The sequence below is a fragment of the Astatotilapia calliptera genome, chromosome 15 (assembly GCF_900246225.1).
Source record: "Astatotilapia calliptera chromosome 15, fAstCal1.2, whole genome shotgun sequence".
Classification (NCBI taxonomy): domain Eukaryota; kingdom Metazoa; phylum Chordata; class Actinopteri; order Cichliformes; family Cichlidae; genus Astatotilapia; species Astatotilapia calliptera.
In genome coordinates, this window is record NC_039316.1 from 15,698,771 (window position 1) to 15,725,798 (window position 27,028).

At 39.8% G+C, this 27,028-nt stretch overlaps 1 protein-coding gene across 5 annotated transcripts in view; it reads left to right on the forward strand.

The window, feature by feature from the left end:
* Window positions 1-1,775: 1,775 nt before the first annotated feature.
* Window positions 1,776-27,028, forward strand: part of esr2a (estrogen receptor 2a) — a 28,664-nt gene continuing 3,411 nt past the window's right edge. Inside the window, exons 1-9 of one of the 5 annotated variants that reach the window (XM_026194218.1) lie at window positions 1,776-1,997; window positions 12,887-12,970; window positions 14,214-14,877; window positions 15,146-15,339; window positions 18,358-18,474; window positions 19,748-20,056; window positions 23,164-23,302; window positions 23,808-23,941; window positions 26,653-26,836. In XM_026194218.1, the coding sequence (XP_026050003.1) occupies window positions 14,501-14,877; window positions 15,146-15,339; window positions 18,358-18,474; window positions 19,748-20,056; window positions 23,164-23,302; window positions 23,808-23,941; window positions 26,653-26,836 (1,454 nt within the window). In that variant the 5' untranslated portion in view covers window positions 1,776-1,997; window positions 12,887-12,970; window positions 14,214-14,500. Of the gene's footprint in view, window positions 1,998-12,886; window positions 12,971-14,213; window positions 14,878-15,145; window positions 15,340-18,357; window positions 18,475-19,747; window positions 20,057-23,163; window positions 23,303-23,807; window positions 23,942-26,652; window positions 26,837-27,028 lie in introns of those variants that run through there. The other 4 variants (XM_026194217.1, XM_026194219.1, XM_026194221.1 and 1 more) reach the window with 4 other exon arrangements.

Sequence of the window (27,028 nt, forward strand, 5' to 3'; positions counted from 1 at the left end):
TGTGTGAGCCCAAATATGCTCTGATGGATAACACATGCACTGACACTAGTCAGTGTTGCAGGGGAACAACACCATAAACAGGCACTTAATGAATGAAGAATTAATGCGTGTCTCCCATTTCTCCTCAGAGCTGACCTAAAGTAGATAACAGCCTCTGGCAGGAATAGTCTCAGTAGATCAGAATGCAGCACAGCTAAAAGACATAAAGACTTTTTTTTTCAGCTGCAACAAATTTAAGCTTTCAGGAACTGAATATAACATGAGAGAAATGTTGGGAATTAACAAGCAATCTGTGAATAATTACATTTAATTAGATCCAGAAAGAATTTAAGGTTGCAATCAGTTACAATATGATCCCAGTATAAATATAAATTTATCTATCTATCTATCTATCTATCTATCTATCTATCTATCTATCTATCTATCTATCTATCTATCTATCTATCTATCTGTGTGTGTATAAAAATAAAAGCATAAAACCCTATACAATATGTTAGCTCTGTGCCTATACTGATAAAAACCCACAAACATATATTTTTTAAGAATCTTAAGATATTTTTTAATTTAGTTTTTGTAGATTTAGTTTTTGGTTTAAGCTCTACTGCATGGTTAAAACTGACTAGATTTAAAACCAGTTACATTCACTTTCACTGGTTGATGGTAAAAACAATAACCACTTAAGGTGTGGTTTATTTTGACGTCTGTGTGTGTTTCCCTGGGCAGTGCCAAGTTTACGCCATAAAATTAAAAACTAAAGGAAATGGGATTTCCTTCATAATAAAAGCATAAAAGTCTTTAAAAATAATATTCTTTATAAAGGTGATCCGGAAAAAATAAAAGTAGCAGCTAATGGCCAGATTGATCAATATACTGTTTTTCTATCATTTTTGCACTCCGTCTATAAAATATGAGACGTGCAAGTATTTTTAAAGTTTTTGCTACTGCTTTATTGTTGAACACTGTTCAAGCAGCACAAAACTGTAAACGTGTCAGTCGTGCAGTGTTAAATACTAGAGTCAATAAAAATGTACATAAATATATAATTCACTGAAGTTAAGAAGGCAAATGTGGGAAAATTAACATTTATTCTTTTTATATGATTGATTCCAAATCTTCAACCTGTATAATTAGTGTGTCTGTATTTATTAGGTTACAAAGAGTCAAATGCGAGACTACCATTCAGCCAGGTGTCTCTTACATTGTCCAGTACAAACGTGTTCTTTGCTTCAGCTTTTATTCAATTGTTACTCGGTCACCCAAATGGCACATTGCTTCAGGGCTGAAAATAAAGTCACTTTCAGTATTTCAGTACTCTTTCTTTTTGTATTGCTCATTCATGGTGGACCTTGAGAACCATTCATATAGCAGTGACACTATTCAAAACCAAATGTTTGGACTCATTATATGCAATGGGAGAATAAAGCAATTAGAGACATACTGCAGTGTAACCGAGTGCACAACAATTCTAACCAAACAAACAGCAAACTTGACATTTCTTTTCATATCAAAAGACATCCAGCAGTTATTAACTACTACTGTGTGAATGTGTGTGTGAATGGGTGGATGACTGGATATGTAAAGCGCTTTGGGGTCCTTAGGGACTAGTAAAAGCGCTATATAAATACAGGCCATTTACCATTTTACCATTTACTACAAATATATAATAAGTCATTTTCCACAGTTTGTTTTTCAGTTTTTACTTCATAGTGGTTATCTCTTTTATTTTGAAGGCGCCAGCCGGAACTTCCGCACCTAACTCGCTGTCGCTTGCAGTCATTTCCCTAAACGCTGCTGGTCGTTAGCCTCTGAGCTGAAAGCCGCGGTTCATATCAGCGCAACAGGGCTGTCTGTGAACTCGGAGCTTGGACTTTAAGCGGTTCGTGACAGCCCTATTTAATACTTGACTTTACACTTTTACCCACGCATGACGCCACGAGGGGACTCGGTGGGGTCGGCCTGAAAACTTTCCCCTGCCATTGGTGTTTCTGAAGGAACAGGTAATACTATTTTTCACGCGTTTACATACGTTTTGAAGCAGAGGACGCTCACAGACTCCCCGCTGTCCCTCAGATTTATTGTTGCGGGGTCAAATATCAATGCAACAAGGCCCGCACCTGTAGTAGAAAGCGCATAAAATACAGATAACATAGATAACAGGTGGTCAGAATAAACTCCAGCAAGAAATCACTACATAGGCTTTTAAGGACTTTAGCTGACCAGTGTATTTTAAAAATAACCATTCATAGATCTTAACTGGATGTAATCGATCTTTGAAAAGCTTCTTTAAAAGTTTAAGGTCGTATGGATATGATTTAACTGCAAGGAGGCTATTAATACGCAAACTATCTTACTAGTTCCTTTATCGTTTAAGGTCTGTTAGCCTCCAGTGTATTCTTGGATCATTAGGGCTGTAGGGTCTCTCGTTTCTGTATTTTGCGTGCACTTTTGTGGAGAATCAGTGTTTTCCATTTCAACAAGTCTAATGTGAACACAAGGCCACTTCAAAAAGCACTTATCATTGTGTAAACAAGAGGCTGCTATCGGCCAGCTGTCTGCTCTGCTAGGATCAAGCTCACAGGAAGAATTTCCTTTCCTTTGTGCATATCATACAAGATATGTAGTTATTTCCAGGGTCGTCTATTTAAACAGTTAGCTCTGGTGCTAATAGGTCAGTTATACTTATCTGGTCCATGGCACAGCAGGTAAGAAGTGAAGCTTAAGATTGTGTGATCTTATTTTTACAGATGATTTGGTGTCATTTTTCTTCCCTTAAGCTTTTTTAAAATTCATTTATTTTAGCTTTGGTCTGGCAAATATAACAAGCTTTTATCCCTCTTTTAATTTTGACAGCTGAATAGCTTTACTTTGACTCCAGCCTGGGTGAGGAAAATGAGGAAATTTTACTTCAGCACACAATTTCAGATAATATGATAATAAGTGCAGTCATTAGTTGTGGCCTTGACTTGTCTCAAGATGTAGACTATTAAATATTAGCAATTAAATTAACATGAGGCCAGTGTGCACTGACTCGACCTAGAGAGAAGTGGTGTTTTATTATCGACTTTTTGAGTTACAGAAGTTGTTCAGGGGAGGTGATCAGAGCTCTCCTCTCACACTTTGTGAGACTTTTTTTTGAAGAAACAACACTTATTTGCAATGATGATCACTTCTACGGCAGGGATTAACATGCCAGATTTATATAAGTAGAGATCTGTGATCACAGGAACAACTCTAGTCTTGTTTGTCCTTCGATTCTAATTGTTGTTATTCTGTTTCTGTCATGATTGATTGTGCATCCTGTATCACCTGTAGCCATGATTTAAATGTCTCTGAGGTACTCCATGTTCCTTGTGTCTGAATAGAGCTATACAAACAAATGTGACTGTTTTTGCTGTTTAGCATGAGGGAAGCGTTAGTTAAAATTAAGGATGCATCAGTTGTGAATTCCTGGGTGGAATACTGATGTTTAAAACAGCAATTTGATAGATAACTGAAGCAGAACAATACCTTTTTTTCCTGTCTATTTTTCCCTTGAATATTAACGTTTTGTGCCAGGAAAACAAATCAGCATAAACAGAGAAGTACTGACCACTAACACAGGTAGATGACGTCTTATTTGTGGAAATGCTTATTTCAGTCAGTAATGCTATTATCTGCTCATACAATTGTCTTAATGCCTAATAATTAGAGAACAGATTAGTATTTCCTATTTCCATTTCATTACGGACCCTAAAATGCCAATAGGAAATAACAATACAGCTAATACCGACTATTACAGTGCAGTTCCTTCAAATTAGTTGAAGGAAATAACTACAGCCACTCAGGAAATGTATCACTTATTACTTCTATTGGAACAGATCTTCAGGTATATTTCTACTTTTTTGTTGTTGATCTATCTGGAATTGTCAGGCAGGTGAAGTTAGTACTGCTTTTGTCTTGGCTTACACTAAATTCAGAAGTCTCCCTTTGTATCTATTAAATCCATCTTGAATAATTGCTGATTATGTTGTACAAATAAGCCTGGAAGATTCAAATGTATTGCATTCTGGATCAATTTAAAGTGTACAGTGAGACTAAGTAATTGAGTTAATTAATGTTTAACTGAGCAAGTGGTGCAAAGAAGCCTCAAATTATGCATTCTAATTGTTGCCGACTGAAGTGTTTAATTTTCTTCTGAAAGGTATTTGCATATCGTCTGAGACAGAACACTTCCCTGGTGCATTTCAGTGAAATATTTTGCACGTTCTCTGGCACTATCCTACACCAACATCCCCACGTATTTGCCGTGTGCAGTAAGGCAGGACTGTTTTTGCAAAGGCCATTTTTTCCTGATTTTTTTAGGGAGGCTGTAAGGTTTTAGGATAAGGGAACGACACGGCCTTGAGATTTTGTTTATTCTGACAAATAATTGGGAACAGATAGTGTTGTTGCTAGTTTAGATTGATTTGACTTTTTTAACGCACGTGTATTTCTATGAGGATTTATAACTATGTAATCTTGAGTCATGTGGGGAAAAAGTACACCTTCTGTGTGTAACTGTAACGTTTTATGTGCAAGAATATAATAAAAATAATCTCGTCCTCAGCAAAAGACGGATAAATCCGTCTCAGCTGTACAACAACACATGACATACTACACAGTGTCTTTTTTTTATGATACAAAAATTAAGCCAGAATACAAGTAGTAAGTAGCAGCCAGATGCACTTGATTCAAATGCCCGGGATTACCTGATCAACAAGCAGGGCAGGCGTAAGCACCTCCTATAAAAGCAAAACTTTTGGCAGTTTGCTGGTCTGGATTTTTCAGGTGTGCATTAGAACAACGCCAAACAGGAAAGACAACAGCCATGAGCCTGAAGAAACAACTGTTGCTGCCCATCAATCTGGAAAGGGTTACTCTAGATGTCAGATAGCATGCTAAATGTCAAAATTCATGACTGAACACGATGAAAAGATTGAACAGGTATGGCCTGCCAGTAAATATTGACAGGAAAAAAGCCTCTTACCTTTCTGAATAACAGCACAACTTAGGTTTGCTAAGTTGCATCTGAACAAACCACAATACTTGTAGAGAAAGTGGAGATGTTTGGCTATAATTCGCTGCACCACGGTTGGAGAAAACGAAACACGGCATGTAACCAGAAAATCCTCGTACCAATCTCAAGTATGGTATTGGATGGGAGATGATTTGGGCTTGAAAGAAGGTATGCTTTCTTTTCCACATGATGCATAGTCTCTGAGGTTTCTGTCTGTATAATCCACCACACGACATCATTTTTGGTGAGATATCCTTAGCTCTCCTAATGCACTGCAAATGAAAAATATTTATATTCTTTAAATTAATCTTTTATTTATCAAGGCGAAAGAGAGACCTGACCAAGAGGGCCAGCATTCACACTTTAATTGTTTTTGTTGTAAAAATAGAGAAAAGAAGTAGAATAAGTTCCAAACTAGTCAAGATTAGTAGTGCAGCGGTAACCGCTTCCTCGGTCACTCACTATGGGTGCTGTGGAATTATTTGGTTAAGATGCCTTTAGATTAAAACAACATCCATTGCTTAATAAATACTTGCTTCAGTTGGACACAAGTGCTTTTCTCTGACATTTAGAGGACTAAAGCAAACAGCACCCCATCAAATTGGTTTTTAAACCCACAAAGACATGAAAGTGAGGTTTTAGAGATGGCCATAAATCTGCTTCATCATTCAACAAAGATCTTTAAAATTTGAAACCCTTTGTTTTCACGATGCAACAGGTTTTTGTCCTGGCGTCACTGTCACTTTGTAACAGAATTAGCTGGAGATGCAGAAATGGTAATAAGAATCCTTTAGTAAGATTTCCCAACTGCTTGACTTGAAATTTAAAGCCTTATAACCATGTGAGCCGATAGTAGGGGCAGCAAGATGTGCAGGGAGCTTTTCTCCCACAATAAGTTGCCAACTTCTAGAGAGTGTAACAGTGAGGAAGTCTGAAGGCAAGGTCAAAGCTTCAAAGGAAACAAAAACTCTTCCACATCTGCTTTTAGCCAGGATTGGTAATTAAAGAAGAAAAACCTTGCCGCAATCTCTTTTAATGTGACTCATCTGTTTTGGGAGGAACATTCACCATCTACAGACACAAGGTCACAAGAATCACTGTGAGACTAGTTGAAGAAGACAACTAGTCCTCCTTCTCCTGCTCTGTTCTTCTTTAATGCTTTCACCAGCACACATTCCTCAAATTACAGGTAATCAGATGCCGACTCGTTATTGATTTATAGGTTTTTGTGATCCATTGATCTACTTTTAATCATATATCATTCCCCAAGTATTAAGGAGAAACCGATGAGCTGGCAACCAGTGCATTTAAACCTCAGAAATTGGCTCATAGGCTTTGATTTTCAGTCATTCAGGAAAGGAAAGGATTATAAACCCATAGAAGAATCAATTATCTGTCATCAGCTAAGGAGTGGATCATTTATCAAACCAGATATGTTTATAAAAAACCATTCAGTTCGTTGTGTGTCGAGGCTAATTTGGGAGCAAGTGTTTGCCTTAGTTATTGTAAAAATCTCCAAATATACTCAAAGTACATGTGGCACATTTTTGCATTTAGTATAGGGCTGCTCGATTATGGCAAAAATGATAATCACGATTATTTTCACTGAAATTGAGATCTCGATTATTTGACGATATTTATTTAACCCTTTAAGACCTACTATAGAACCAAGTCCGCCAGAGCTTATATTATTTTTTTACATGTTGTAGTGCCATTTGTGGGAGCATTTCAAGTTGCTATACAACTGTTATAGCCCATATTTTAATAATATGTATGCATTAAGTCCATAGTAACTACATTAATTGCAAAAAAGTGCAATAAACTACAAAAAAATTGAAAATCGTTTTTGGTTTTTTTACATATATTTCTACTTGGAGAAATTTAAGAGGTTTATCCCTCAAAACCTTAAATACAAAAAAGTTGCAAAAAATAGTTTACAACAACAGGAAATTTATTTTGAGTATCTTCATAGTTTTATTTTGGCGATACAGCAATTTTTATATACTGCAGGAAAAACAAAAAAACAATCCTATGATGCAAATTTGCAAAGAAAACAGCAGGTGCATCAAAATAAAATATTTCCAGCAGTGCAATTTGAGTTCTAAGCATCCCAGAAACTATTCAGAAAAGTCAAACATGACCAGTATAGGCCTTTAAGGCCTACAAGTAAAAAAAAAACTACATTTCCGCAAAAATTACGTCACTTCCGGTTTCGGCCAGGAAATGGCGGACATGCGATAGTTCGCGCTGACCTCTGTTTCACTGTGGGAAGTGTTACGAACAGCTGATCGGATCGGCAAAGCGTGTTTCTGGTTTTGTGTTTTGCTGTTTTGTTCCTGCAAGCGCTTTTTATGCAATTTTTGCAAAGCTATATGTGGAAGGACCTAGGACAAGCTGATGGCATAAGATGTAAGTACAACTCCTCCGGTTTCATATGCAAAACAAATTATTGCGCTAGCTTACACGGTTCAGGTTCTACAGGGATTTAAAAATAGTTACACAAAACGGAGCATGCTGCTCTGACCGGCTTTAAAGGGTTAACAATGACTTTAAAAAATAATATAAAATAGTGTGCAACACCACTGAAGTTTTTTTTACCTCTCTTTTCAACCAACGGCAGTCACTCTCCTCTCCAAATAACTTCTGCTTAGCTTTCCGAGCTTCCCTCGGGTCCTCTTAATCAGCGGTCTCCAACCTTTTTTTGCGCCACGGACCGGTTTATGCCCGACAATATTTTCACAGACCGGCCTTTAAGGTGTCGCGGATAAATGAGGGAGGGGCTAATAATTGGCTCAGTCATTTTTAATGATCGTTGAAAGCCCAGATCGTAATCGTGATTAAAATTCGATTAATTGAGCAGCCCTAATTTAGTATTTATGAAAATGCAAATTGGTTTTAAGGCAAATTCACCTTCGAATCCGTTGCAGTAACTGATGTTTTTTGGACACTCAAGGGCAGCGAAAACAAGCTGTGGGAACAACAAATATACTGATATGTTCTGTTAAACAGTTGCTTATTTACACGTTCTCTGCAGAAGGAAAAAGTTTAGCATTTATTTGAGCAACATGATTTTATCTTTTGTCTGTTTTTGTTGTTTAGTTTCGCTTTTGGTCTTTGCTCTATTCATCATACATTGTAATTTATCTGTTTGTTTGGAGCCAACTGAACAGATGCCTCAAAATCCACTCGGAGCAAGTACTGAGCTGAATCACTTGGGATTGCAAAATCTAGTCCTATTAAGTAATCTTCCTGTTTTAAAAAATAGAATAGAATAGAATAGAATTCAACTTTATTGTCATTGCACATGTCACAGGTACAAGGCAACGAAATGCAGTTTGCATCTATCCAGAAGTGCTTTAGCCACGATATAGATATATTACAATATATATTAGCAATAATATAGATATGTGAGTATATTACAGAAATAGGTCTATTATGGTATGTTATAGTCCTCTCACCACTACTGTTCTCCCTCTACACTAACGACTGCACCTCCAAGAACTCGGCTGTCAAACTCCTAAAGTTTGCAGATGACACCACTGTCATTGGCCTCATTCAAGATGGTGATGAGTCTGCAGGAAGTTGAGCGGCTGGTACTCTGGTGCAGTCAGCACAATCTGGAGCTGAACACTCTTAAGTCTGTAGAGATGACAGTGGACTTCAGGAGACATCCCTCAACTCTGCTCCCCCTCACCATATCAGACAGCCCTGTGTCAACTGTGAAGACCTTCAAGTTCCTGGGTACAACCATCTCCCAGGACCTGAAGTGGGAGACCAACATCAACTCCATCCTCAAAAAGACCCAGCAGAGGATGTACTTCCTGAGACAACTGGGGAAGTACAGTCTTCCACAGGAGCTGCTGATCCAGTTCTACACTGCGGTCATTGAGTCTGTCCTGTGCTCCTCCATCACAGTCTGGTATGGAGCAGCCACTAAACAGGATAGGAGCAGACTGCAGCGGACTGTACGGGCAGCAGAAAGGATCATCAGCGCCCCCCTGCCCTCCATCCAGGATCTGTACCTCTCAAGAACCAGGAAACGGGCAGGGAAAATCATCACAGACCCCTCACTCCCTGCACACAGACTTTTTGATCTGCTGCCCTCTGGCAGACGGTACAGAAGCCTGCAGACCAGGACCACCTGACACAGGAACAGTTTCTTTCCCCTCGCCATCTCCCTTCTTAACAGTTGACCTGTCACACTGCTCCCACTGCCAGACTGCAACTGCACCTTATGTACATTTTGTAGTATTCATTCCACCTCATTCATTTCTGTATTTTATGTATATAAGTTTAGATTCGTTATTTATAGTTGGTTTACACAGCTTTGTGTATGTATGTGTAATGTGTGTATATATAGACACGTGTGTGTGTGTGTGTGTGTGTGTGTGTGTGTGTGTGTGTGTGTGTGTGTGTGTGTGTGTGTGTGTGTGTGTGTGTGTGTGTGTGTGTGTGTGTGTGATTTACATTGCTGTGCTTGAGAGCCACCATCTACCGGAACCAAATTCCCTGTATGTGTCTGCACATATACTTGGCCAATAAACACGATTCTGATTCTGATTATAGGGCTGGGCTATATCATACCGTTCACGGTAATACCGGTGTAATTTTGGGCAAAGATAGGAAAATGAAATATCGCGATAGGATATGGGTAAAACGCGCATGCGCAGTGCCTATGTTTACATAAGCGCATGGCGGCGACGCAGAATGAGAAGAGCGAAACTGGATCGTTGAATGAAACGGATGAACCAGAACTGGTTTGTAAAAATGCTACAACTTCAGTGGTGTGGAACTGGTTTAGCTTTCGTCCGTCAGATACACAACAAAGCACTATTTCTGGTAGCGCATGCTAGCGGGCCGTCGTTATTACCGTGTTTTTTTGGAAAATACGGCACACTTAAAATCAATCCTTTGATTTTTCTGAAAATCGACAGTGCCCCTTATAATCCTGTGTGCCTTATGTATGAATTCTGGTTGTGTTTACTGACCTCGAAACGATTTTATGTCGTACACGGCGCTCGAAAATCTGTCAAATGTTTTAGTATGACTTTGCTAAGCTATGAACCCGCACCGCTTGATGGATTGTCGGAGCATTACGGCTATCGTAGGCAGGAGCCTCGCGGAGTGATACGTACTGTGCTTCAACATAATATTACCGTGTTGTGTGTGTATAACCTCTTTTTAAGTTTTGTGGATGTTATACATGGTTATGCTGAGGATATGTCGGCCAGTTTCCACTGGAAATGCCTTTTGGTTAAACTATCAGCAAGGAATTTGCATTTGCACTGTTACATTTTTATATAACTTTAATGCACATAAAAAACAGCTGCTTGTTTAAGTGAAAATACATTGCTGGTTTTTTTGCACAAATAAAGTTGTGGAGTTGTAAAGTATTTTGTCTAGTGTCAATTATATCGTTATCGCAAATTTTTAAATGTATATCGTGATAAATATTTTTGGTCATATCGCCCTGCTCTAGTATGTTATAATGTACACGGTATGAAGTATGTTATGAATATGCTATAACTATAAGTATGTACAGACTATGAACAGGATATAAATATAAAAAACTATACAGAAATATGAGATATGCAGGTTATAAACAGTTGTTGAATTAAAATTTATTGTATTGTACAGAATGATTATTTACACAGAACTATAAAGTAGTGCAGTTAAGATAAGTGAGATGTGTGGATAATTTCTACAGAGGCTATATAAAGTGTTAGTGGTTGTGAGTGGTGGTTCAGTCCATGTTGTTATTATTGTGTGTATGAGGGTACAGTTGTCCATTTTGTGTGTGTGTGTGTGTGTGTGTGTGTGTGTGTGTGTAGGTGGTTGTGGGTGTGTGTATGTCCAGTCCATGTGTTTAATGTGAGTCAGGTGTCAGGAGGCAGAGTTCAGGAGTCTGACAGCTGTGGGGAAGAAGCTGTTCCGGTACCTGGTGGTCTTAGTCCGGAGGCTCCTGTAGCGCCTCCCAGAGGGCAGGAGGGTGAAGAGTCCATGTGATGGGTGACTGGGGTCTTTGGTGATTTTCCCAGCCCTTTTCAGACACCGCTTCCTGTAGATGCGTTGGGCAGTTTTCACGACCCTCTGCAACGCCTTCCGGTCCGAGGCAGAGCAGTTCCCGTACCAGACTGTTATACAGTTGGTCAGGATGCTCTCGATGGTGCAGCGATAGAAGTTCACCACGATGTCTGAGGACAGGTGGTTCTTCCTCAGAGTCCTCAAGAAGAATAGGCACTGGTGAGCCTTCTTGACCAGCTTGGAGCAGTTGGTCGTCCAGATGAGATCCTCGGAGATGTGGACTCCCAGGAACTTGAAGCTGCTCACACGCTCCACAGCCGTCCCCTTAATGTAGATGGGTGGATGTGGGTCAGCATTCCTCCTGTAGTCCACGATGAGCTCCTTGGTCTTCTCGGTATTAAGCAGCAGGTTGTTTGTGTCGCACCACTCAGCCAGACGATCCACCTCCTCCCTGTACCTCATCGTTGTCGTTGATGAGGCCAATCACCATGGTGTTGTTGTTGTTGTTGTCCTGGTGTGAGAGGACAGAGTGCAGTGCGATGGAGACTGCATCCTCTGTGCTCCTGTTCTGGCAGTATGCGAATCGGTGGGGGTCCAGAGTGTGTGTGTGGGGGGGGGCAGGATTTGAAGTGTTATGTACCTAAAGGCTAAAAGACCCCTGTATTTATAACAAATGTTGGCTTTTCAAACAAGAAAATAAAAAATTCAGATGAACCATTAAACAGGTGCTAAACCATATCAGAGCAAACCAGAGCCATCCCCAGTCGGCTTCTTCCATACCTCATAAAACATCCTCGGACTTTGACTTTGAAATAAAAGAATTTTATCCACTCAGTAAAGTTATGTACTGTGTGAATTTTACCTGCTATTTAGGTCAAAAGAGAAAAAATAGTTGCACATTCACATAAAAAAATGAGGCAGGAAGAACTGAGTGAACAACAGCTCAAACACCGCAGGACTCCAATTTATCGCACGCTGAAAGCTTTAAATTTTGAGCACAACTGTTTCACAAGAGAATAACACACTACTCTGTGCATTATTGTCTGAAACCGAGAACTTTTCCACAGTAAAAATTTCTAATGCTGATGATTATTCAATTAATCAACAGAAACTGGAAACAGTTTTTACGATCCTTTCTTTTAGTGAGTTTTTAAAATCAGAAATCCAGGTTTGAGCTTTATAAATGTGAGGATTTTATGGTTTTTGTACCACATAACTAGGTACATAACCCGTCTTTAGATGTTTTCCCACTTGTTTATAGTCATCAAAATAATAGATTATCTTGAAAATAATTTTAACAAATCAAACCAAAATTGGATGAATCTCTCAACTGCTGGGTGTTTTTCATGTAAATTGTTCATCCTTCAGTGGCCTGTAATGTGTCTACATGTCTTTAGGGCATCATCGGAAAAGTTTGTTTGCAAAACTTCCACAGTAGAGGTCATAACTCTCATGCTTCGTAATAAATCCTTGAGGTCACTGATGAAAATATTATTTTGTGTTTCCCTGCCTTCATTTTTCATTATGTTTTCACAGCTGTAAGAACAGCATTTGCAGGCATGGTTGAATTTCATGTTATAAAAAGGAGAATTCACCTTGGTTTCTTTCAAACTGTCCCAAATAATTAATTGGCACTTATGACAGTTGAAGCTCTGAGTCCATTTACTGCCGTTTCTTTAGCAGTGCTCATTTTACTTGTAGCAGAAGCCTCCAACTACTCCTACGGGTTATCGAGTTTGTTACTCTTCTCTGATATTTACTGAGATTAATTCAGGCGTTTTTCTTGGATAAGTAATGACTTACAGGTGTGGGCTTTATGCCACAAAGGTAGAGACACTGTGTACCAGCGACTGAAGACAGACTCCTGCCATTCAGGAATGATTAACTGCTGGATTTGATTCATCAGATGTGGTAAGAGTAAACCAACGTGTCCTTGGGCTGCACTGTGGTGCGTTACTGTGCACTCGCACTGCATTTATTGATCTTTCAGGTGTTTCTGTCCACAGGGCATCATAAATCACAATTTCTTTTTCCTCTCACCATTTTTGGTAGATACTGCAGGTGTTTTGAAGAAGCAAGTGAAATTGTAGCGTCTACTGATCGTTAGAGCTGACATTTTTATATTTTTTCATCGTTCTGATGGTCACTGTAGTGGCTATATTAATTTCTTAAAGTTCTTTCTTTCTCTTATATGTAATATAACCACACTACTGACGGACAAGCGCCTGTTTTTATGCGTTGTCATTAGTAACAGCGACGATAACACCTTCGTGTGTGGCTTGTTTATGTTCCACATACACCTTTCACAATAAAGCTCAAGATCCTGTTGAGACTTTTCAAAATAAACTGAATCACGTGAAAGAGCAGATTATTTACAGATGAGAAGTAAAAAATAAACCTTAGACTCAAACGTTAGAACAGGCTTTCCCCGCAGCACGCCGTGTAATAAATACAAAGAAAACGGCGGCCTTTACAACTTGTGTCTATAAATGTATAGTTTCATGCATCGGTTAAAACACTCGACTCCGGGTAAAGGACGCGCAGCTGGAAACACTTCACGCAAGTCGAGCTGCCCGAGATTCACAGAATTTACAGACAATGTTACATTTTTGTGATTTATATCGTTATCGGACGATAGAATTCTTATATCGGGATATGAGATTTTGGTCATATCGCACAGCCCTATAAACCACTACACTGTGCAAAAGTAAGCTTCCGCTGAAGAGTGTGTGGGCTCACTCCTAGAGATGGGGCGAGGGGCTCAGACAGTTAGAAGGGTTCAATTTTGCACCAGTTCCAGTGATTCAGGAATTTCACTAGAATTCCTCCTATGTGCATGCCACGTATAACCCTAGTATGTGCAGTGTTTGGAGAAATCTATACACCCTGTAGCTTCTCTTTGTGGAGTGGGAGTGGTAGGCTTAGCTGGGACTACTGCTCCCACTCTTTTCATTCTTTTTGATTCTACTTTTTTCCTTTTTTTCTGTAAACTGATTGTACTCAGATATTATCAGGGGAGCTAAGTATGAAGTTTTACCAAAGTTTAAAAGAAGAGATTGTAAATGAAATATATTTATTTCATCTACAATCGCATATTGAAATACATGCCGTGTATTTCAATATATCAACCTGTCCCTTCTTCTTTCTTGTCCAGGTGGAAAGTTCTGCTGCTTTTACTGATGAAAAACCCATGGCAGGACTGAGAAGGAATAGTGAACATCCCTCCTACCCTGTCTTACACTCCTCTCCTGTAAACCTCCATCTTCTGGACTGTTTCACGAGGATATTCAGTTATGCCGAGCAGAAAGCAAAGTAAAATCCATTTCTCAGCTTTGACCATGTGAGCTCTGAGGTAGCTCTCTTAGCTCTGTTGTTTTTTGGCGACTCTTTCCAGTTGCCGGTAATGTAGTAATTCAAGTGATATTAGAAGCGTTTGGTGTCATGATGGCCGCTGCCTCCTCGCCTGAGAAGCTGCTGCAGCTCGAGGAGATCGACTCCAGCCGAGCTGGTAGCTGCATTCTCTCCCCGATCCTCGGCTCCTCTTCTCCTGGTCTGTCCCATGAAACAAGCCAGCCCATCTGTATCCGCTCACCATATACCGACCTCGGCCATGACTTCACCACCATACCTTTTTACAGTCCAACTATCTTCAGCTACGGTGGTCCGAGCATTTCTGAATGCTCCTCTGTCCATCAGTCTCTGAGCGCCTCTTTATTTTACAGCCGTGTGGGGACGCCCATTACGCTGCACTGCCCCCAGGGTCGATCCCAGCAAGGCCAGTCAGCCCAGACTCCGTGGGACAGTGTTATAACAACCAGGTAGGACTGGGCGCAACACCTTGACTACGCTGTGCTCTTTAATCAGTAGTTGGCCAGCTAATAATTATTCAATTAGTACTTAACCTGTTATTTATTGAACAGCTGTTTTTAGTAACCTTTTTCTCCAGTTTTTTCTTTTTCAACTAAAGCTACAGCAAGCTAAAAATAATCATCTGTAATCACATTACTGATTCAGTGATTTATTACTGTGTATTACTTTTAATCAACTGTTTTGCATACTTAATCTACATGTTTTTGTCTTGGGAAGAAATCATGACTCAAAACTGTCTGTTAGCAAGAGTGTGAGGAGGCGCTCCCAGGAGAGCGAGGAGAGCATGGCGTCTTCAGGTGGGAAGGCAGACCTCCACTACTGTGCTGTGTGTCATGACTATGCTTCAGGCTACCACTATGGAGTCTGGTCGTGTGAGGGGTGTAAGGCCTTCTTCAAGAGGAGCATCCAAGGTGAGACAAAACATACATATGGTTCGAACAATTGCTTGAAATCTTTGAAAATACTTGAATTTTAATACACTTTTCAAGGTTTGAAAAGTGCTTGAATTTCAAATGTGGTGCTTAAAAGTGCTTGAAACTGTATTTCATTCACAACAAATAACTGTCTGACCGAATGGTTTTCTTATCAGATAGAGAAATAAAATGAGTCGCAAAGTTGAAAAGCTAATTTTCTCAGTTGGATGCCTGTTTATTTAAGGGAGATGAATATTACATTCTAATTGTACCTAATTACGGAGCCCCGCAGGGGACATGGGAGAAAAAAAAATTAGGGAGAAAAAAAAAAATTAAGACGGACTTTTGCGAGATCTCGCAAAACAAACTCGGGATCTCGCAAAACTTTTGCGAGATCTCGCAAAACAAACTCGGGATCTCGCAAAACTTTTGCGAGATCTCGCAAAACAAACTCGGGATCTCGCAAAACTTTTGCGAGATCTCGCAAAACAAACTCGGGATCTCGCAAAACTTTTGCGAGATCTCGCAAAACAAACTCGGGATCTCGCAAAACTTTTGCGAGATCTCGCAAAACAAACTCGGGATCTCGCAAAACTTTTGCGAGATCTCGCAAAACAAACTCGGGATCTCGCAAAAGTTGAATTCGAACAATAGCGGCAGCTACTTAGTTGTAATATTACTCTTTCTGGGTCACAAAATACACTTTTAAGATATTTTGAGGCGTGAATGTAGTTGTGTAAACGTCAGATACCTGCTCGGTTTACAAGACATCACATATTTGCAAAAGTGCTCCGACGTTTTTGGAGATCTGACACCCACTAGCTCGAAGCTAACGGGAGGTCGAGACCTACTACAGCTGGGAGGAACACCGCTTTCCCGGCACATCGTGCCTCGACCTCCCGGTCGGCTTCGAGCTGGCGGCCTCCGAAGAATGCGACTAAAACTTTTGCAAGATCTCGCAATACTTTTACGAGATCCCGAGTTTGTTTTGCGAGATCTCGCAAAAGTCCGTCTTAATTTTATTTTTTTTTCTCCCTAATTTTTTTTTCTCCCATGTCCCCTGCGGGGCTCCGTACCTAATAATATCACAGATGATAAATTAAATAAATAGATTTTAAGTAGATGCTTGTGCATTCTGAAAGTTGAACTGAGTATGTCATCTGTTTAAAGCCTCTCCCAGTCAGTGCTGCTCTCCATGCCTGTCTCGTACATGGTGTTATTAGCACAAACACTTTAAAGGTGATAATTCATGACTTTAACAATAATTCAGACAGCAATGTTATTAAACAACTTACAGTTGGTTTTATTGGGAATTAACTTTTAACCTGTTAGGCCCCCAGGGGCTTTCTGCTTGAAAATGAAATGACCAAAATAAATGGAGTATTTCTCTGCAATTACAAAGTCTGTGTAAACAATCTTGGTATGAAAATAAAGCTAACACTTGTGAGACGTCATCAGAGGTGTAAATATTACTGCAGATTGATTGGTAGAGCAGATGTTCATGCACTACTTAAAACTGTGTCACTGTTGCAAAGTCCTGATTGCTTCTCTCAAATCTAAAGATGTGCAACTTTGCTCTTGTTGGTTGGTGTTTCACACCACTTCTGTTTTATTTTGTACTTTATCTAAGTGTCTTTTTTGTGCTTTTCTGCGCTTTTCTTCACCAGTTTCATATTAATGTCGACGTAACACCTTTGCGCGTACCCATCCAAATGTTATGTTTATGCCTTGCTGACTTATTAGTAAAGAATAAACTAATAAGTCCTCTAGGATATAACCTTACACCCTAGATCTTGGTGGATTTTGGATGCTCCTGTTTTAATAGTTGGTAGCGCTGACACTGAGTCACTACAGCGCACTTTCTGTGCAGTATTAGCAAGTCTGCGCAGAGCTCCACACGCGTAAATGATCTGATGTCCTCCTGCTGACCTTTGTCTGATGGCTTTGACTCATCCCTGCTGGACCTCGTGGCTCAGTTAGTGGATGTTTTGTGGATAGTGGTCACTATAATTCCCATCTTTATATCTATTATATTAGTACTAGTTCTGCTCTTTTATTCCCATGCTTAATAAAGTTGATAATATTCCACGTTTAAGTACAAATTTGTGACATCCACACTGTTCTCACACAGGCCACAAAACAGCTGGACAAAGAGCAGTTTCCCTGACTTTCATGTGTTTTGTGATGGTTTTATCTACCCATCCAAAACATCATTTCCCCAAACAGCCTTCTTTGGCTCATAGCTGTGTCCTACATGGTATAATTGCTCCCATCTCTATTTGGGGGAGACACGCTGGAGCTATTATCACTTCAGTACGAAGCTTTTCTGGTTGTCACCTGGAGGATTCTACTGATGCTTATCAGGGAAAACTTTGTGCACTTAAACGTCCAGTTTCCCAGAGCTTTTTATACTCGCTGCCTGACAGATTGCCTAGTCAGAGGCTTGCCTGGAACAAATCCACATTCTGTGGTGTCAAGTCATTAACTTCCCATTATAATCAAAATTTATTTCATAATGATAATTTGAAGCTAAAACTTGTATGTTGTCAATTTAAGCTTTATTTTACAGGTGTTATGACATAATCTTGTATTACACAACACTTTGAGCTTTTGAACAAATATATTCAAAACTAGACTATTTAACCATTGCTATACATTAAGGCAAACCAGTATGCGTATATCATGCTAAACTGAATTTAGATGGTAATTTTGGATCACAGTTGACATTTTTCTGAAAATACCACTGTTCAAACAATATGTCTGCCTATGCAAATTAAGTCTTTGAGCAAAATGGCCAGGGTACGGAGAGAGGACTTGAACTGACCACAAAGGACTGCTTGTCATCAATGATTTTTGCTGGAAGCTGCACAAGCTGGAAATTCTCAGTCTGCCTGTCTGTTGTGCAGGGATGCAACTTTGCATTGTATTTTTCTTCATACAACTCATTTTTCATTTTTTCTATCCAACTTTTTATTTTTGTCTCAATGTCTGTCTCTTTGTGTCTTTTTGTTTTAGGACACAATGACTATATCTGCCCGGCAACCAATCAGTGCACTATTGACAAGAACCGCCGCAAGAGCTGCCAGGCATGTCGCCTTCGCAAATGCTATGAAGTTGGCATGACCAAATGTGGTTAGTATGATTATATGTATACATTGTTTCATATTTCTGAAATATGGCTGGGTGGCTGTAGCTCAGGTGGCAGAGCAGGTCAGCCACTAATCAGAAGGTCGGTGGTTCGATCCCAGGCTACCTCCTGGCTGCATGCCAAATATCCTTGGGCAAGATACTAACCCCATGTTTGCCTACTGGTGGTCAGAGGGCCACCAGTGGCGCCAGTGTCCGGCAGCCTCGCGTCTGTCAGTGCGCCCCAGGGCAGCTGTGGCTACAACGTAGCTTGCCATTACCAGTGTGTGAATGCGTGTGAGAATGGGTGGATGACTGAATGTAGTGTGAAGCGCTTTGGGGTCCTTAGGGACTGAGTAAAGCGCTATACAAATGCAGGCCATTTACCATTTAGTTCTGATAGAAGTTTTTGCATTTTGTTTTTCTGAATCCAGCCAACAGTAACTTGATGTTCTGATTATTACCTAAATAACTTGGTCATCTGATGATGTTTGGTTTATTTTATCTAAAATTTGAATGATGTGATTACTAATTATACAGTATTGATATTATACATATGCTTGAATATATTTTTCTAATGTTCTTGTTTACTTGTAAGATCAGTTAATTTCTATTTTTTCTGTAGAATCGTACAACAACATGACAGAACTATGTTTCATTATAGGCAAGAGCAAGAACAATATATGTTTTAATATTCCATAATGTTTTAGTATTTGTTTGCCTATTAATTCACATTTCATTAAAGAAGTCTTCATTCCTGCATTTGATCTGCTCTTGTAGTGTTTTGGTTAAAACGTGAAGTTTTAATTATGGGTATCACTGCAATGATGCAGGGATATCTGGATAGAAATAAAGTTTAATCCAAATGTTGTTCTTTAATATGGTTCCAGCGCTTTTACTTTAGTTTTTTTTCTACATATGAGAAATGTGATCTGGCTCTAAAAGCCACCACTGGCTCTATTAATCATTTCCACACAAAACAAATCTTTTCAACATCTGTTTGCAGTAAATAGGATTCCCATACTCTAAATTTGGATTTCAGTTTATTCCGACATTTTGTTTTCCAAGTAGGAACTACATGGTGCCAGATCTTGTAGCCTGTTCAGTGATTTCTGTCTGTAACTGATGGACTTGCTACTTGCCATTTTTGCTTTACCCTTCTTAACCCCCCAAAATTGCAATCTTATATAGAAAACAACAGCAAAATTTAACAGATATGGACAGTCTGGAACATGGGTTAAAATTGGCTATAATTTAATGCTTGCCTTGTTACTCACAGGTATTCGAAAGGAGCGTGGAAACTACAGGAATTCGCAGGCAAGGCGGCTAACCCGTCAATCCTCACAGTACATAACAGCTGAACCAAAGGGCATAACTGGACCAGCTGAAGGTTCATTAAATGAGCCCGAAAAACCTGCACTGACCCCAGAGCAGCTAATTGAGCGGATATTGGAGGCGGAGCCGCCAGATATCTACCTCATGAAGGACGCGAAGAGGCCGCTGACCGAAGCAAGCATCATGATGTTGCTCACCAACCTGGCAGATAAAGAGCTGGTTCACATGATTAGCTGGGCCAAGAAAATTCCAGGTGTTTGTTTTTGTGATATTTCAAAAAAAAAATTAGATGAATTTATATAATTAAAAAAATTTTTTTATCTTCTTCAGGTTATTCAGGTCAACAAAAATTCTAAATGAATGTGGAGAATCAGACCTTCCATTTTCATTGGTCAATCAGAAGAAAATGTATGTGCAGTGTCCCCATTCAAATCTAATAAAACAAAACAGGTCCAAAAATAGGGTTCAAATATCACTTTACCAGCAGATTTTCTCCGACTGTGCATGTGCAAAGTTACATAGCAATGTGGCAATACCACTTAATTAATGGTTCGAGCCAGAGTGCTGACACAAATAAGTGTTTCGCCAATAGAGCAATTCATGTCATGAATAAATAAAGTGTAGTATACACTGATGAAGAAAATATACACTTCTTTTTGTAATTTTTAGGCAACATCAATGTGATTGATTGTGAGTCTCCTATTCAACCAAATCCCAAAGATGTTCTGTTGGTTTAAGATCTGGTGACTGAGGAGGCCATATGAGTACAGTGAGGTCATCGTCATGATCAAGAAACCAGTTTGAGCTTTGTGATGGTGTGTTTGCCTGCTGCAAGCAGCCATGAGATGACGTTGTAGTTAGTACATTATAGTTTCAGTTATGAAGGAATATAAATGGTCAGCCACAAGACTTGGGTAGGTGGTGGCATTTAAACAGGGCTCAGTTGGTACTAAGAAGCCCAAACTTGTACCATTACACCAACCTGAACCTTTGATAGAAGGCAGCATGGATCTGTACGTTCTTGTTGTTTACACCAAATTCTGGCTCTAGCATCTAAAGTTTTGACCAGGAAAAGTTTTTCCAGTCTTTTCTTGTCCGTTATCTTGTGTGAACTTTAATCTTGGCCTCGTGTTTTTAGCTGACAAGAGTGGAACACAGTGAGCTGCTGTAGTCCATCTGCTTCAGAGACATATTGCGGATTCAGAGATGCTCTTTTACATATCTTGATTGTAACATGTGTGATTTTAACAGTTGCTGCTGACTTCTTTTCAGATCACAATGTATTTTCTCTCTTTCAGACTATTTAGACTAGACTAGTGTGGCACCAACAACCATGCCATGTTCAATCACTTACATAACCTTTTTTTCCCCATTCTGATTTTTGGTTTGAACTCTAGCATTTTGACTTCTATACTTTCTTAAAAGCACTGAGTTGCTTCCATTTGAAAGCTGATAAGAGTCAATATTTGCACTTGACAAAAGAGCTGGTGAGTATATAGCACAACACACACAGTAACAAAGTTGCCATCATTAATCGTTAGTTCTCATTTACAACATTTTGATTAGTTGAATCTTGTATTAGATGAAAGCTTTTCTATATAAAACAAGGGCATTTCAAAGTGCTCCTGAAACAGCTGTTATTATGTCTAGTTTTCATGTTTGCTTGAGTTGAGAAATGCAATTGGTTTGAGATTATACAAAGAGTCTTTCTACAACATCAGTAAAAATTACTTTAATGATAACAGATCTAGGTATTTTATTCTTCTCGCTGAGCAGTTCACTGTCTCAAGACAGCTAATGATGTGTTTGTGGCTTGGCACAGTCATTTGTGTCTGCTTTATTTAGCGTTTGAGCCTGTAAAACACAGCAGCAGTGATGGAACTGGAGTCTGGCAGTGAGCTGTGAAATAACAATGTATCACAAAGGGTGGATTTCTGTAGCCTTGTTAATGAATTCTGACTGCTTGTGGTGAATTTAACAAATTTAAGCCTGAAAAAGTGAAATAAATCATTATAGCAAAGAAAAGAATTTAATTTCAAGCGTGAATTTCAAAGTGAATTGTCTGAATGCTCATTGTTGTCGTAGCCTGAGTCAGCAGCACAGGCCATACAAGTCTGTGGCACTGAGCAGTTTATTGGGAATGCGTGTTCATATGTATGCATAAATGATCATATTGAACGTGAGAGTAGCAGTACAATAATCTTTGTGTAATTTTGATTCTGACATGATTGTCGGTGCAAGTCGATTTAGTTTACTTGGCGTTTTGCAAAAAGTAATTTAAAGAGTGACAGATCTTGTCAAAGCTCACAGAAAGCTTACGGTAACTTCACACCATCAGAAGACAACTTTCCTTCGCTAGGTGATCACATCGGTGGTCACCCAGTGGGAGGGAACCTCCATCTATCCATCCATTTTCTACCTCTTATCTGAGGCAGGGTCGCAGGGGCAGCAGCCTAAGCAGATGAGCCCTGACCTTCCTCCCTGGCCACCTCCTCCAGCGTTTTCTGGGGGAACACAAAGGCAGCACTCCCAGGCCAGTTGAGAGATCTCATTTCTTCAGCGTATCCCAGGTCCAGGCATGTCCCACTTTCTCCTGGTGGGACATGCCTGGAACGCCTCAACCAGGAGGAACCCAGGAAGTGTCCTTGTCAGATGCCTGAAACACCTCCGCTGGCTCCTTTTGATGTGGAGGAGTAGCAACTCTACTCTGAGCCCCTCCTGGATCGGTAATTAGTGACAAAGGGCAGCCCTGGCAGGCCCTGGCACTGTTTGTCCATCGGGAAAAACTCCAGTGTACAGGCAACAAGCCGAGGGGATACTAAGATACCGACCCCAACCCACCGCCTTTCAGCAAGGGCTACTCCAGACTGAGACACAGTCAAGGCCTGTCTCGGGGACACTGGTTCCTGTTTTTTGGGTCTTTTTCATTTATCTAACTCTTAGTAAATTGTGAGGTGCCTCGTAATCAGTACTTGTTATTATGTTTTTTAACCTGTTTGCTGAGACGGTGCCGTGTTTTTGTTTTACCTTGTTGGTTCGTTAATCAGTATCAAGTCTCACATTGCTCTTAATGGCACTGCCTGTAAAAAGGTGGTCTTTTTAGGGGTTTTGCTTGTTTTAGGTTTTATTTTATTGTTTTTTATTTATTTATTTATTTTTTGGTTTGGATATTTTTAGGTCAGCATTCTGTTTTTGCATTTACGGACAATGAGATGGAAAAAATTGCTTCCAACCAAGTTGTTTACCTCCTGTTTCTCTTCATGCTGCTGCCTAGTTGCTCATTAGACTCGTTATTCAGGTTTCTGTGATATGCTTCATCTGCTCACAGCTATGTACTTTATGATTACATCCTTTTCTCAGGGTTTGTGGAGCTTAGTCTCGTAGACCAGGTCCATCTGTTGGAGTCCTGCTGGCTGGAGGTGTTGATGATTGGACTGATGTGGAGGTCAGTGGACCATCCAGGAAAACTCATCTTCTGCCCTGACCTCAGCCTGAGCAGGTACCACCTCCTAAACCTTGTTTCACTCGCCTGATTAGAGGCACTTGCTTCTAAAAAGAGTTATTGGTGGTTCCCAGTGTACTTACACACAATATCTTATGATAATACACCAAACCTCTGTATGTTTGTTTCTGTGTCTGTCAACTCCTCCTAGACCATCAGGGCTTGAGCAACCAAATCTGGCTCCTAAAGGTTCTTAGCTACATCGCATATTACGATGGCATCATGTTGCCTGGCAACCACCTAGCAATAGGCTACAACAACCCATTTTTAGCATTTAAGAACCTAAAACACCTATTCTGGGGTTTTTTTTGGTGATCTTTTCTGCCAGCTGAGAGACATCACTAATGTTACTCTCCTTCCTCTTGTGTAAAGTGCTTCAGAGTTAAAACAGCAGATCATCTTTTACTTCTTGGTGGGAGTTACATCTGTGTTATGTCTGGCTAATTTGTGGAGGTAAAAATCAAGAGTGTGATGCAATTAAATAACATTTTTGTCTTTTTAGAGAAGAAGGAAACTGCGTCCAGGGCTTTGTGGAGATCTTTGACATGCTGATAGCTGCCACAACCAGGGTGAGAGAGCTCAGGCTGCACAGGGAGGAGTACGTCTGCCTCAAGGTCATGATCCTCCTCAACTCCAGTGAGTGAGCATGTTTGTGTGGGCGGACATGAGGTCCACTCTCAGTGTCATGTGCTTAATGTGCATGTGCGTAAGTGAGACTGAGACTGTTTGTTTGTCTCCAGAACATGAACCCACAATGGGGTGTTAGATTGGTATCTCAGCATGTAATCTTGTGAGCCTACACATGGTAAGTATGTCCATAAACCAAATAACTAGCAGTGAAGACTGCTAGTTATTTGAAACTACACAGTGTTCCCTGTGTAGTTTCAAATAACACTGTGTAGTTTCAGTCTGTGCTATGAGGACTCAGAGGTTCTGCTAAAGTAGCTGGAGTAGCAGGTGGTACATAAGTGAAGATGAACACGGTCAAGGCCTCTCTGGTGAGATCATTAATGTTTTCTTTTTAATTGCCTCCACAAGCGAAGTCAGACTTTTGTCTGACTTTGCCGACTACAGAGCTGTTTCACCTTCAGCCCCAGAATATAAAAATCAAATGTTATTAAAAGTTTGTTTTTATTAAATCAGAGCTGACTAAAATGGCCAAGACTACAGAATATGGTTTAGATTCAAGTAAGAGCATTTACTGTCACATAGAAGAAAACCACATGATTCCTTGTGGGACCTAGTCACCCTAAATACATTTAAGATGATCAGATCCCAACAAACTAAATGTGAGGCATGGTGTGTTTTTGTGTAAGAAGTACTCTTAAAGTGTCTTTGAAATGGATCTATCTAGCATTCTTGGACTTGGACACTTAGCAAAAAGCACACTCATGCAATATGAGAATGTAATCAGTGTGAAAGTGTGATTTTTATTTATTTTTATTTGTTTAGGGCACTCAAGCCTCACGTTAGCTGGGATAATGTTAGCCTTTAACCAGCTGCTGTTGTTTAGCTGGCTTGTTGTCAGGATGGATGCATGTCTAATCTGTTGACTGTAAGTAATTGTGACAATATCGGGAATAAAAGAGCATGTTTATGCACGTTTTTGTGTTTTAGCACCCTGACTTTAGTTCAGGAGATGAGGCTTGAGGTGAGTAGGAAGAGGATTAGGTGACAGAGGAGAGAGAGCAGTGATGGAGGAGGAGACATGATAAGAACAAAATGATGAAAAATGTATTTAAATGTTTAGTGTTCACATATAGTTTAAAAAGAACTTTGTGACCTTTAAAATGAACTTATAATGCATGCTATGTATGTGTCCACTCATTCATTTTATTTGTTTTTTTTTGGGGGGGGGGGGTTGGTAGTTGTGCATCCGTACAAGAGCACGCTGCTTTTGGAGCTCAACATTTGTTTTGTAAAAGGAATGAGTAGGTGTTTGCAAACTATATTAAAGGCATTATGTTACGTTGTTATTAAGAAGTTCAACGTCTGGCATAGTTTAAAAGGAAAAAAAGGAGTTTACTTGATTAGTCAGTGGTTTGGGAGAGCAACCAGTTAAACCACCCACCCCACCACTAAGAAACACCTGTGGGTACTGTCGCGTTTTTTGTATGCAGTAAAACTAAGGTGTGTCATCCAGATCTTTGCACTGTACACTCAGAATACACACACACACACACACACACACACACACACACACACACAGAGAAAATGATCAACAAATGCATGGAGTTGAAGATCATACTACTTTATTTAGTTAATTTAAAGCCAGTCCCTTTGACATCTGCTAATTCAATAGCATGAAAGCCCCAGACCAGAGCCCCTGTGTTACTTACTAACTCTCAAACAGTGGAAAACCCCATGGTGATGTTTTGTGAATAATCTTTTTGTAGCAGTGGAAAAAACTAAAACCAAAGTAGCTCAGAATGTTCCAAAAACAGATTTAAAGTTCTGCTGCCAGAGATAAAAAGCAGAGAGATTCTAACCAAGCAAATGTTTAGACGAGATTTTAATGACCCTCAAAATGAAAACTACTCCTTAAAGACGGAGACAGGGCAGTCCAGTGTGTACAGACAAGGCACCATCTGTGAGACACTGTTCTGTACTCTACAAATATTTGAGCAAACTGTATGTTCGATGCTTTGGCAGGATGTTTCTAAATGTTTGAGCATGTCAGCCCTTTTCAAACTGTATTTGCAAGCACAACAAGTGTTTCTTTAGTGTTGAACAAAACACAGGGATTTTTCAGACTTCTGCTACCAGAAAGTTTCACAGTAGGAAAAGGGCTGCAAAATCAAATCAGTTTTTTTTCCCCTGGCTCATAATGCACCTCTGGGCGCAGACTACATGCGTAAGCACCTTTTGATCCGTTTATAGTTGAAGCAAAGAGTCGATGTTACCTTACCAGAAGTCTTTTGCTTCTGTCCTTTGTATTTTATGCCAAAGTAAATAAAAAAAAAAACACTTGAAAAATATTTGTATTTATAACACCTGGTTACAATCCTTTGACGGAAGGCCAGTGGTTATTTTCGGGGGTGTTAAATCTTTTGTATGCATTTTAAATAAATTGTGGATAAATTCCATTTAGCTGGTTCAGTCTGATGTTACCGGTGGTGTTGCACACGCTGGTTCTCTGGGTCATCTGTCCTTTTCCTGCTGTGACCGAATCAAGATGTCTGCATGAAAAATCCAGTTATGTTTTTGCACAGTTTACAAAGGATAATGCACTTCAAAATGTTTTATTTACTTTAGCTTCCAACATTAAACTCCTATATTGATATCTGTAATATAGTCTTTACTGTGTAGACACACTTAAAGTGTATTTCTTCCCATTTGCTTTCCAGACATGTGCCTCAGTTCCTCAGACGGCAGCGAGGACCTGCAGAGCCGGTCCAAGCTGCTGCGCCTCCTGGACGCTGTGACAGAAGCTCTGGTGTTGGCCATCAGCAAAACCGGTCTCACCTTCCAGCAGCAGTACACCCGCCTGGCTCACCTGCTCATGCTGCTTTCACATATTCGTCATGTCAGGTAACAGGACCCAACATCATGCTATTAAAACCTGGATATTTTTAAAAAAGGGAGACAGATCTGTAAATGAATTTATTTTACAGCTCAGATTTATTCAAAGCCCTGCAGTGTTATGAAACACATTCATCTGACCAGATTGTTCCCATCAAAAGTCATTACGTTAACCTCTCGCCCAACTTTGTTTTCAATGTG